Below are 13,633 nucleotides of genomic sequence, written 5' to 3'. Positions count from 1 at the left end.
AGTGAAGACATTAGGAATCTGTATTATTGGTGGCTTTCAAAAATATAATCCTCAAAATTGTCCCAGTGCGTGTTGGAGTCCATTTTTCGTGGTCTTGAATGCTTTTAAAACTTTTTTTTACATGTTTCTGTTTTATTTAACTCACCTACCCCAAGCTGCCTCTACTGGAAGCAGGAAGCTTCTCCTGCACATGCTCAATAGCACTCCCACTGAGGTCAAAGAGGCGAGCTTCCACTGGAAGTAGGGGCAGCCAAAATCTCATAAATGTGATTGGCTGCGGCTCCTCCCATTGATTAGAATGAGAATTATACTGAGCATGCCCGAGAAGCGTATTAAGGTATGCTTCCTGCTTTCAGAAGAGACGCCTGGGGGAGGAGTTAAATGAGACAGAAGTCTCTTAGAATGTCTCCAATGGAGTCCATGCGACATGGTCTTCAGTATACATTTAACATGAACGAAGGGCAGTGCTTATAAACACAAAAAATGAACAAAGATCCATTTGAAAACTTTCTTCTGCTTGATGCTGGAGCTCTTGGCACGCACTGCATAGATATAGTTGTACGTATCTACATAGAAAACGTTGGACACAATCGTAATGTTTATTCCATCATCGATAGTCCCAATTTCTAAAAAAAAAAATGTTTGTTTAATCCATCATTTTAAATTTTATTCTGCGTATTCATTCTCCTTCATATCCTGATCGTTCGTCTTCGGGGATCTTTTTACATAGCATTCCATTTGATTGACTTGAATTTAATGTATTTTAGTTCATAGGATCTCAGATTGGGCTCAGAGTTTTTTTTTGGGGGGGGGGGGGCTGCTCCTCCAGTATAGAAAGAGGAATTCTGATTAATGTGTCCAACATCCTATGAACATAAGATAACCGCAGCCTATAAAGAGACAGTTCACTGTCCCATACAGCCCCACCAAAGAAAAATTGCATATTAAATTACTCAGTACCTTCAAATACCCGTAGGAGAAAGAAATAAAATACTTACCTTTGTGAGAAGCTGCAGTTCCAGAGCTGCAGGGCACTGCCTCCTTTGGGGTTTTGTTGTTGCACTACGTTTGGCCATGTTAATGTAGTAGGGGGTGTTCTGGTTAGCTCTGTATGAAACCCAACTCATTCCATTCCCATCAATAAATCAATAAATAAAAAAAAACTTTTTCTTTAAAAAAGCACCAAACTTTTAGGGTGTGGACTATATACGGGGGCGGCCTATATCCGAGCCAATACGGTATTTTGTATATTTTAATCCTTATCATATTATACATATTGCAGCCTTTTTTGAGCAGAAAGAACAATCAATTGTGTAATCATTGGAAAACCAAATAAGTAGAGTTTTTTAAATGTATCACTTTATTGAGCTTTAAAAAAACACAGAAATATGAGATTTATGGAATAAAAATATATGTAATAATGACAGGGCTAAAGCAAATAATTAACAAAAAAACACCTTTCTGATTAATTCTTTTTTTTATATCATTTATTTGTATCTTACAAATATCTATTAAGGAATCTTATTTTATTTTACCATTTCCAGGATTTTTATAAAATACAAAAGTCAAAAATTTCATAAGTGGAAATGTATTTTTTTTTTTTTTACAGTTTTTTTTGGGGGGGTGAAGAAAATGCTATGAAATTCATACAGTTTTTTTTTATCAATTACCTGTAAATTCCCATGATCTTTAATTGTAACTAAATCCCTTCACAAGGTGAAAGTATACTATAGAATATCTTTATGTAAACTGACAACATTAGTACTAAAAACGGGTTAATTTGCACAATTTTGCATCATTACAGCTAACATAGTTCTTAACTAGACAGAAAAAGTGGATTTTTTCTGAATTTTTTCCCCTTTATTACAGTGATGTTGCTGTAGAACTTCCTTTTACGTTGATGCATCCAAAGCCGAAGGAGGAACCTTTGCACAGAGAAGGTAAGTAACGTTCTAGATGACTACATGTTCTAGATCACACTACTGTTTTGACCAGGATATTCTGGTACTGGGTTTTTTCTGGAGTAATATACAAAGGTCAGGGGTCTCCAACCATTCCTTTAATAAAACCCCTCTTGCAGTTAATGAATGATCTTCAGAGCTTCCATTGAAAATATATTTTAGTGGTATAAGGATCATTTTGCTCCGGCTGAGCTGCTCAGGGGTTGCCAGATAGTTGGGTCGCAACCACCCAATGAAGGCTCCTTTATTGGTTGTTTTTTTTCCCAAGCAGAAAATGTCAATGGAGGGGGTGATAACACACATATACACGCTATACAGAACCTCACCCTGTATTTGACATATGCTTACTTTTCAGTAGTAAATAGATAGAAACATAGACTTTGATGGTAGATTAGACCCATTCGGCCCCCGTCTAGTCGCCGGTTTCTCCTGCTGTAAAGACTCAAAACCTTAATCAGTCGTTGGTCTCGTCTTAGATTCAGGAGCCATATGCCTATCCCATGCGTGTTTAAATTCCCTGTATTAGCCTCTACCACTTCTGCTGGGAAGCTGTTCCACTTATCTACCGACCTCTCAGTTGAGGGAAAACATCCTGACATTCTATGTAACCTCTGAACCTCTAGGTTATGGTCTCCTAGATAGATGGAGAAGACATGCTATAGCATGTTTACAGCAGACGACCACACGCTAAAGGATTACATTGGCAATAATAGTGAGTGCGAGAGACAGATCCGGTATTATAAATACCGATTTAATATCAGCTTCCGAACCGGACCCTCTTTCACTAATGTATCCGTTTGTCTTAATCGGTCGGTTCTAGTTTTGTCAGACCCATTAAATGTACAGAGTGTAAGAAGTGCTGCGGACATTGTTGGTGCTATATAAATAATATAGAATAATAATATAAATATTTAATAATAAGAATAATAGAAATAATAATAATATATGAGCTTTGGGGATTTGTCTCATAAAGAAGAATGTTTACGTGATTATTCTACAGGTATTATAATAATGTTTTATTGCAGCCCTTTTTAATCTAATGTTAGGGATATTAATGAGACAAAATCGGTAAAACCAATATTTTATCACACACGCAAAATAACGACGCTACCAAAGATTGTAGGACCACATCCACAATATTAATTTAAGGAGATACCCTATATTTTATCTCCGATCCTAAATCCTTTCAGATCGCCGAAAATTATAATTCAAATTAGATATATATCACCACGATAATCAATCAAAATTATTATTTATTGTGAAGGCAATTTATAAAATTTATATATAAGTCACACAGTGCAGAATACAAAATATAAAGTTCTTAAAACATGTCAAATTGCAGTATATCCAAATACGGTATATTATCGAAAGTTATCAATATGAATTAATACTTTATGAGTCTAACACAGCATTAATTTCCATCCCACTCAGCAACCAAAAATGATAATCAGGGCGGTAATAAAAAGATCACTAACTCTATTATATTAGTTTAACGAATATGACAATTTAAAATAATTTAATAATGTCTAAGAGTATTTAGTGAAATTCCTAATAGATGCAAATAATATCAAACTTCATCTACAGGTAAAAATACCTTTTCATTACTGTTATTATCACGGGTTATAAGCTGCAGTCTCACAAGCCGTCATATACAATAATGCAATATACTATTTCCCAGAAACAGGGAATTCTATACGAAGAAGACAAAATTCACGTCTAGTTAGAATAATAAAACAATTATATTTACCACCACTTGTTGCTGTTGTCCAACTGGTCCTTGTAGAAGTTAATCCAGGTTCAGTGGCAAGAAATTAAGTGGAAAGAAATATAACTTTCTAAAAGTTATATAGGTTGGGACTCAAAGTAATTCTAAGAGTAAGATTATGGTGCCAGGATCTTAAAATTCCAATTCTCTGGGGTAAATTTAAATGAGTCCGTCAGGGTCTGTCTGTTTCAGGTCCGTTTCTTTTTAAGGTGAGCCTTACGGTCAGTCCCTAATTATTAAAGACATAAGCTTTTAAAGACAGGGCTTATTATCATAGCCTCCACCTCTTGATTGGAATTATCCAATCATAACGGTGGGTTTTACCCATTATAATTAGGACTTCCACTCATTTTTACATCCTTGTAATTTCTTAATTTACCTGCGAGAGACGCTCTGGTTTAAGAAATAACTTAAAACCATTACATATGTGTTAGGAATTCATTCATGGTCACCTTATCTTTAGATGTTACCTCCTATATAGTAAATCAGGTCTTTGTAGTCACCCATATCTCCAGATGTTGCCTCCTAGGTAAAAGGTTTTGGTGGTCTTACGACGTATCCCCCATTCCAATTTACATTCCTAAGGATATGTAGTGTCTACTCCTTAACTTTCTCATGGAAGATAACATTAATTGGATCATATATACTGAATACTTCTTTGTTCTCAATTATAGAGGGAACAAAGACACACAGAAATAACCGTTATATGATTAAATAAAATAAAATGGTTCTGACTCCATTTTGTGTTCATGTAAAATACAGAATATATAGAATACCGTATTTGCTCGATTATAAGACGACCCTGATTATAAGACGACCCCCCAAAATCTGAATATTAACGTAGGAAAAAAAGAAAAAGCCTGAATATAAGACGACCCCAAAGGAAAAAAGTTTTACCAGTAAATGTTAATTCATGTAAACTATTTTTTTTAATAAAAGCTATGATTGAGAAAAATATTTTTTTTGTTTTTATTTCTTGTATTTTCCAACCTGTCCCCCAGTTACGCACATCTGCCCCCAGGCTTGCCACACCAATATGGCACTGTGGCCCATGATATGCCTTTTAACCCTCTATATGCCACTGTGCCCCATGGTATGCCTTTTGACCCCCTATGTGCCACTCTGCCTCCAGAAATGCCTTATACCCCTATATCCCATTCTGGCATTTAGGGGGTTAAAATGCATATTATGGGGCAGAGTGGCATATAGGGAGGTATAAGGCATTTCAGGAGGCAGAATGGCATTAAGGGAGTTAAAAGGCATTGTATAGAGCACTCTGCCTCCAGAAATGCCTTATACCCCTATATGCCACTCTGGCATTTAGGGGGTTAAAAGGCATATTATGGGGCAGAGTGGCATATAGGGAGGTATAAGGCATTTCAGGAGGCAGAGTGCTCTATTAAATGCCCCCTTAACGCCACTCCAGAAATGCCCTATGCCCCCATTTAACACACACACACACCCTATACCCCCATTTAACTAACACACACACACACACACTCTCTCCCCCCTCTCTCCCCTCAGCCCTCTCTTACCGGTGCTTCCAGCCGGGTCAGCGGGTTGACGTCGCCTTCCGCTGCAGCCGGAAGGAGGTGGAGTTGGCAGCGGGGGTTTTTCTGCGTCCGTCGCGGATACCTTCCCCGGCTGTCAGAGATCAGAGTTCCCTGCACCGGTGTGGCACTGATCTCTGACAGTCGGGGAAGGTCTACGCGACGGACGCAGACAACCCCCGCTGCTAGCCACACCTCCTTCCGGCTGCAGCGGACGTTGTCTACGCGGATCGCGTAGACGTCAACCCGCTGCCCCGGCAATACAGCAGGAAGCACCGGTAAGTGTGTGTGTGGGGGGGAGACAGGAGGATCCAGGTCCCCTGCAGCGGTGCGGGGGATCTGGATCTTAGTCTCCTAATCAGACCTCTATTTGAGGTCTGATTAGAAGACGACCCCGATTAGAAGACGAGGGGTATTTTTCAGAGCATTTGCTCTGAAAAAAACCTCGTCTTATAATCGAGCAAATACGGTACATGTTTTCTAGCATAAAATATCTGACACTAAATACGTATTCCTATCTCTGACGTTAATTACTTCCCTTTCAGTTCTTGAAAACGAAGCGCCTATAGATACAAATCTGATACAATTTGATACAAAGTAAGCAGAACATGTCGGAAGTTAACTTGCCGCTGCTTTTCATCTCATTTTTAACCCATTCCGCAATCGGCATGACTGTCTTCCAATGCATGCGCCGTCTAACACTTCTTTTATTTCTCGCATGGCTTCCTTGCATGCGCGTAGAAAAAGAAAAGGCAAAGTAAGATTCTTTTTTTTTTTTTTTTAATATTGCATTATTTATAATTTCCTTTTTTTTCACGCTGTTATCACGCAAGTCATTCTGCACGACTAATATTTTCTTTTGATTATTAAAGATGTTGTTCCACTGAGACGACCCAATAATTGCTCTCTCTCTCCCATACTAAGAATGAACCTTATCAGATCTGTCATATTATTCTTCCAGCTAAAGGTTTAATCTTATTTATTTAAAAAAAAATATTTATTAAAAAAAGTCTTATTTATTTTTCTATTATTTAGATTAGTTTCTATGGTAACTATCTATCATTGGCTCTCTTCGTGTCACATGGCAATTATTAATTCAATGAATAGTTATTTCTATAATCAAAAAAAGTATTTATGGAAAGAGCCTGGGTGTTTGACAAGAGAGGGAGGTGGGAGAGAATATCAAGGGAAGGAAAAGTATTAGGCATGCTAGTTTTGCCACATTTTGCCACAGATCTCCACTTCCCCTGATAATACTTTAATTTAAAGTTAAACGTCTCCCAAACAATTTATTCTTAGTCTGGTTTATTGGGAATTAATACACTTTCTGCCAATGACACTCTCTTTCTTTGTACCAGCGACGATGACATCGTTTTCGAAGACTTTGCCCGTCAGAGGCTGAAGGGCATGAAGGACGACAAGGAAGAGGAGGACGAAGGGACAAACTCTCCTCCGGTCAACGACAGATAAAGCGGAGATTCCTTTTCCCCCTCCTCTCCGTGTAAATCTTGTGGATTAGGCGCCTTTAATGTTGCTTTAAAGAGCCTAACGGAAAACCCTCCCTGACACCGGCAGTCGTTATAATCTTACTGCCGTTCCATAATTGTCACTCAGCATCTCGCTACCTATCCTGAGTTCCAGCTACACAATCCTAACCGAAATATTAAGAACCGAGAGTGCGGTTGTGGTCAGATCACCCAATTCCGTAAAGGAGTTCTCATAGCACTTTTGTACTAGAGTCTTTTATGCATTTTGTATAATTACAGTAGTATAATACAAGTATTTGTTACAGAACAGTAAGTCATCGTATTAAAAAAACAACAACAGCAGCCATTGAAGGGTTAATGAAATCAGAATGAAGTGTGTTTTGTAAACTAACTGGAAATGAGGATGAGGCCGTTTGTCTATTAGAGAGATCACGACGCAGAACAAGCAAGGAGCGATTATGACAGATCTCTTGGATATAAATCTAAAAAAAGTTGCTGCTATGGCAACAAAAACTTGGTTTTATAAAAAAAAAAATTAGCAGGTGGTTTGTTAACAAAAAAAAAACAAAGCCATTTTACAGACGGGATTCTGCTACGTTGTTCGTGACCTTAAATGCACCGTGGTCAAAACCTACAATTTGAGACGGCAAAGTTACAAACGTAAATGAAACATATTCAGACGTACGGTATTTATACATGAAGAGGAAAAAATATTGGACTCGTGTTTAGTGCTAGAAAAAGTATCTTTTCGGTATCTTTTCCCATCTCATCCGTTTGCTCCGATTGGTGTTTTAGTTGTCTAGTGGGGGTACCTGGAATTTGATTGGGATAAACATTTCTTCTCCTCATTCATCACAATCCATTTCAGTACAGACCGAAGGAACCAGGTTATGACATCATGGCCTCAGTCTATTTGCTCATAGGAAACAGGTCATCCTAGATACCGATCACTCATTTCCCCAACAGCCGTCCCTGCGCCACTTCCTGATCTGCCACTGGACTACTGACGGGGTTAAAATATCATGCCACGAACCTGCTCCGATACACATTAGCCAATTCGACTATTTTAACACATATTTAATTGAACACTGTAACAAATATAAATATCTGTTGAATAAGCGGCACACAGAAGCACGGTGCTAAATGTGATTAATTGGGCCAATTTATAATTAATATTACTAATCATTAAATTAGAATTAAAGAATGATTTTATAACATAAAGTAGCTCATTGACAATTGAGTGTATGTACTATACTATATCATATCATATGGTGGCAGGTGATATCTTCTACCCACAATGCTCATCTGTCCAGGCCACCAGACTGCCAGGACTTTTGCTAAGAGTCCTGGCCAGCAGGTCGTCGGGAACGTGAGAATCAGGATAGTTGGCACATATGGTTTTTGCCAGCATATGTGTATTTGTTCTTTAATTTTAACACAAAATGTATTTTTACACCAACATTTTACTGGTATCATGCCAGACTTGTAGCCATTCTCCAGTAAAGTGAGCCGTTCTCACAATTGTTACTGCAGTTATTTTGTTTATTATAATGACAGCGTTTCGGTTTGACCCGTTGAATTTAGCGGTCAGGTGGACATCGGAGCTACATAAGGGTCTCCATTTGCCTGAAGGCCAAGATCTGCTGGGGTATGTATAGCTGCCTCGACTCATGTCTCTCCTTGAGTTTTCTTGCATTGCGCTCCTTCTTTAGGGCTCTATTTTTGTCATTCCTTATATATAATGGAAGACAAAGCCTTGCCCAGTAAAATTGATATATTAGCTTGTAAATCACAGAAGGCACATTGATTTTGGACCTCTGTCTCCTAGAACTAGAAAACAGTAACTTCTTAGGGCACGATTCTGCCTCCAGGCTGTGCTGTACATCGGGTTAAGCTAACTTGGTGATTTTCATGGTGCCTGTGAAGTCCAAACTTGTTCAAATCAGTGATGAAGCTCAGCTGCCTTTCATACATTACATTTTATTAATAGCAGATTCTGTAGAATTGTTAAAAAGAATGGAGAATACAAAATTATCAGTAACATTAAAACTGGCAATACACTAAATTGACAATAACATGATCACATGTTAACACATACTGATTCAGAAGCAGAAGGCGGGCCTGGTCTTGTGAGCTTACAATCTATTACAGCTGTGGGCTGGAGACTATCCCTCCAATGGCATTTTTAATTTATACTCTAATTAACAATACTGATTAACATATTCGTACATTTTTATCGCTAGATATCGATCATCCAGATATAGGATACGCGTACATTTTTCAAGCAAATGTATAATATGTATATTTAGGATTTGTGAATATTTCTTGTGAAAAGATTGTTATTCCTCCATTTTTCCTCCATTTTTATTATTATTATTATTATTATTATTATTTTTACTTAAAATACACAAAATACATCATTTCAAAAATCCTGTTGTAAGGAATAAAACTAGGGGTTTACCGGATCATTAAATCGTCTATAGAAATACTGTGAATTTCCTAGGATGGCTCCTGTCCCAGGGATCCCCTCTCCTGCTTCTTATAGGAGACTGGAAGGGGGTATATACGAGTTAAGTAGTTGGGTTGGCCATAGTGGCAGGGCTAGCATACATAATAATGGCAAAAAAGAGCCAACTGGTCCATCTAGTCTGCCCTTTGAGTGTGGCCCCCCATATAGGTTACCCACACTGAGGATAACGTTCCCACACATTATTGGGGATTTTAGGGCTGTAGAACCCTGCGATACCCTCATACTCGGCAAACATTCCGACCTCCTAGAAAAGAGGGGATTTGGTTCCTAAAGAGGCACTAAAAAGGGACGCTTGTTTATTGTGGAGAGACAGGAGGGCAGGAAATCTGGGGATCTCCATGACACAACTCTGTTAACTGCCCCATCACAGGGCACTCTGGCAGTGGTTGTCAATGAGCAGCCATCTTGGGAGAAAGGAAGAGATATTTGCCACAGTCTGGCCCCAGGGTGCGTAGATTTCCAAAAGTGCATTATACACGAATGCAAGGTATGTATTTCCAGTTGAAGAAGACACTTGGCCATCTTTCAAACAGTTTACAAATGGCCTTCATTAAAATAAATTATTTTTACCCACTAGCTTGAGTTTCTTCATCTCGATCCTCAATCACTCCCCAACTGTACAGCTTTTTGGGGTCTTAAAGAGCAACGTCTCAGCCATCCACATAAACCACATTGGTGGACCAACTTGTGCTCCTCAAATTAGGTGTATTTCTAGTAATTGTTACAGTCTAACAGAGACTTGTTTTATGGAATGTTTAAATGGTTTGCTGGAGGCTCAGAGGCAAAAGGTGATCATTGTTGACCTTATTTGCATGCGCCTACCCAGAACCCTTGTGGTTGTGGCAGCACCATGAGATTTCTGAGGGAAAAACAAGACTTCTGGCTTCTCTGGTGTCTGTAGATGAGTGTTTAATAATACTTCTACTACCCCCTTAATTTGAAGTGGAAGGGTTTTCCGTCACCTTTACCCACCATAACTTTAGTACTGGACGTTCAAGAAGGACATGTTTTGGCTGTGAGGGATTACTTTACAGATCTGCTAATACGTTATTGTCTCAGACAGAATGAGGTATGTTTAATACATACCTATGTTTAATATTGATATTGGCCTCATTCACGCCAAGTGGTTTTCTGTATCAAACAGCACAAAATAGAACAGAGGGGCTCTCACCTGAAGGCTGTAAAGTATTGTTTATACCACAAAATAGGGGATAGATATTAAGTAATTTATAGATACTTTGTACACAGCAGCCGTTTTGTTTTACTAACCATCGACTCTTACTTTTAATTTTTGATTTCCATAATTTCTAATTTACGACATGTAAGAGGTTCTCCAAAATATAACATTTCATAAAAATCCCGTAGGAATAAAATAGCAGACAAATATCTGTTTTATTTCCTCCTCAGTATTATTCCTGTGAAATAATCTTTGTATAGTGATTACTTTGTATGGTTAATTAATAAAGCTTCTCGGTTTTCACTGTTGTAACTATGTCGTTTCGATATGTCAAATAATTCAAAGGATTATAGTTTATTAAAATTCTCAAATCTAATTTTTGTGGGGTTTTTTTGTGGGTTTTTTTTGTGTGTAAATATAAATTTTTTGAGGTGTGCTGTCCTCGGCACTAATGATAAAAGAATGTTTTGTTTGGAATCGAGGGCTGGGTAACTAAATTTTAGATCCCAAGTTAAGAACGAAGTTTCCATTATTGCGAAGGATGAACCTGAAGGAATTTAAATTATTTGAATAAAGCTGAAAAGAACCTTCTTTGCTGCAATTTATGAGTTTTTTTTAAATATACCCAACAAAGAACTGTACTGTGGAAGGGTTGCTAAATTCCATAATGCTGCAAATGCTCATCAAGAACAGACAACCACTTCATAGCATGCCTTATAACAAGCCCCTACTTAACAGCATTTCACATTCATGCACCCTTACAGAAACAAAAAAAAACCCTCCATCAACATATCAGTCTGGTCTCACACAAACAGCCCAAAATTTAAATAAAAGGTACAAAGGAACCAAAAACTTCAGGAATAACCTTTCATAAACTTCTTCAGCCTAATTAGCCATACAGTATGGCTAAAAACACCCTAGACTCACGAGAACAAGGAAGTCCAGATCTGGTCTCACCTTTACACTTGGGGTGAACCCCAAAATATCATGAAATGCAAATATCCAATGAACGAGGAAACCAACAGCCCCAGACATCCCTTTCGGGCCTTCATTGGCCTTGTTAGTGAGGTACGGTTGGTATTCCTCTAGGAACAAGAGAATTGGTTCTGGATGGCACTTTTGGGTAGGACCACACTAATATGTAGATGGAGATTTTTTCTCTATTCTTGGCGGGCATCTTGCTTCCTTTTTGTATGGTATTTCACTCTTCGAGGATCTCTTGGGGTTCACACCAAGTGTAAAGGTGAGTCCAGGCGTAGACCTCCTTGCCTAGAGGATTGCTGACTGTACCTCATTGATGATGGTAATGTAGTGTTTGGAAGACATGTGTGGGGGTTTGTTTTTTTTTTTTGTTTTTTTTTTTCCTTCTTTTTCTCTTGCTTTTTTTGCTCCTCCTTTCCTTTCCTCTCCTTTCCTCTTTTCTTTTCTTTTTGCTCTCTTGGAAATTTGTGTATTTGTTAAGGTTCTGGACTCTTGTGGGAATTTTTTTTTCTTTCTGTAATGGTGCAAGAAAGCTATAGTTTGGGATGCTCTTAAGAGGAGAAGTGTACCATAATGCAGGCTATGAAGTGGCTGTCTTTTCTTGGTGAGTATCTCATGTTCTTTTTGTATGGTATTTCACCCTTTGGGAATTTCTTGGCGTTCACCCCAAGCGTAAATGTGAGTCCAGATGTGGAAAGAGTGATAACAACTGCACATCACTGATGAGAGCCATGTAGAACAAAAAGCATCTGTGAGATTTTTGGTTCCTTTTGGGTTGTGGTAGTATGGAGACAGACTGCGAGGTGGCTGTCTGTTCTTGGCGAGCATATCGCATTGTATTTCTATGGGACTTCACTGTTGGGGAACACTTGTGGTTCACCCCAAGTGTAAAGGTGAGTCCAGACGTGGACCTCCTTGCTCTCGTGCATCTAGAGGGATACCAACTGTACCCCACTTAGGACAATGTAGGCAGACATGTATGTTTAGGGTTGTTGGTTCTCTTGTGCAGATGAAATTTGGCTCTCGTTTTGGTTCTGGGCTGGTATGGAGATTTTCTGTAATGGCACAAGAGAGCTAAAATTGGAGAATGTCTCAAGTGGGGAAGCACTATAAGGCAGACTATGAAGTGGTTGTCTGTTACTAGTGAGCGTCTCACATCCTTTTTGTATGGTATTTCACTTTTTGTATGGTATGGGTTCACCCCAAGTGTAAAAGTGAGTCCAGGCGTGGATTTTTTTGCTCTCTTATACCTAGAGGGATACAAACCATAAACTGCTGATGAGGACAATGTGGGTAGAAATGTTTGTTTGGTTTTGTTGGTGCACTCATGCAGAGAAAATTTGGTTCGTGACTGTCTTTTTGGGTGGGGCCAGACTAATATGTAGATTTACATTTTTTTTCTCTCCGTAATAGCACAAGAATGCTAACATTTTTGATGCTCTCAAGATGGGATGTGCCCAAAGGCAGACTATGAAGTGGTTGTCTGTTCTTGGCAAGTGTCTCACTTCCTTTTTGTATGTTATTTCACCCTTTGAGGGTCTCTTGGGGTTCACTCCAAGTGTAAAGGTGAGTCCAGACGTGGACTTCCTTATTCTCTTGTGCCTAAAGAGATACCACCCGTTCTATACTGACAAGGCAAATGAGGGTCGAAAAGTATGGCTGGGGTTGTTGGTTGCCTCGTCCAGAGGAATTTTGTCTCTTGTTTTGTTTCAGCCCTTTTGGGTGGGGCTAGGCTGATATGGAAATCTTATTTGCCCTGTAATGGCATAAGGAAGCTAAAATTTAAGATGTTTTTAAGCACGACGCAGATTATGAGGTGACTGTGTGTTCGTAGCGAGCATATCACGTTCTTTTTGTATGTTTTTTAACTCTTTGGAAATCTCTTTGGGTTCACCCCTAGTGTAAAGGTGAGTCCAGATGTGGACCTCTTGTTCTTGTGTTCTTTGAGGGCTACCAACTGGTCCGTTACTGAGGTGGACAATGTAGGTCAAAACATACTTCCGGGGTGCTTTTCTCTGTAATGGCACAGGAAAGCTAAAATTTTAGATGCTCTTAAGCGGGGATGCACCGTAAAGCAGATTATGAAGTGGCTGCTTGTTATTGGTAAGCGCCTCACATTCTTTTTGTATGGCAATTCACCTTTTGGGGATCTCTCTGGGGTTCACCCCAAGTGTAACAGTGA

At 38.8% G+C, this 13,633-nt stretch overlaps 1 protein-coding gene across 1 annotated transcript in view; it reads left to right on the top strand.

Moving 5' to 3' along the window:
* Positions 1 to 6,746, top strand: part of LOC149281238 (beta-arrestin-1-like) — a 73,354-nt gene extending 66,608 nt beyond the window's left edge. The window contains exons 14-16 of the mRNA XM_089499580.1: positions 1,870 to 1,940; positions 5,822 to 5,873; positions 6,635 to 6,746. Of these exons, the coding sequence (XP_089355706.1) occupies positions 1,870 to 1,940; positions 5,822 to 5,873; positions 6,635 to 6,746 (235 nt within the window). The remainder of the gene's footprint in view (positions 1 to 1,869; positions 1,941 to 5,821; positions 5,874 to 6,634) is intronic.
* Positions 6,747 to 13,633: the final 6,887 nt, after the last annotated feature.

Source organism: Sceloporus occidentalis, unplaced genomic scaffold, assembly GCF_023333645.1.
Source record: "Sceloporus occidentalis isolate IW3139 unplaced genomic scaffold, rSceOcc1.0.p SCAF_137, whole genome shotgun sequence".
NCBI lineage: Eukaryota > Metazoa > Chordata > Lepidosauria > Squamata > Phrynosomatidae > Sceloporus > Sceloporus occidentalis.
Note: the sequence above shows the minus strand (reverse complement) of the source record. Positions and strands in the feature narration are given on the sequence as shown.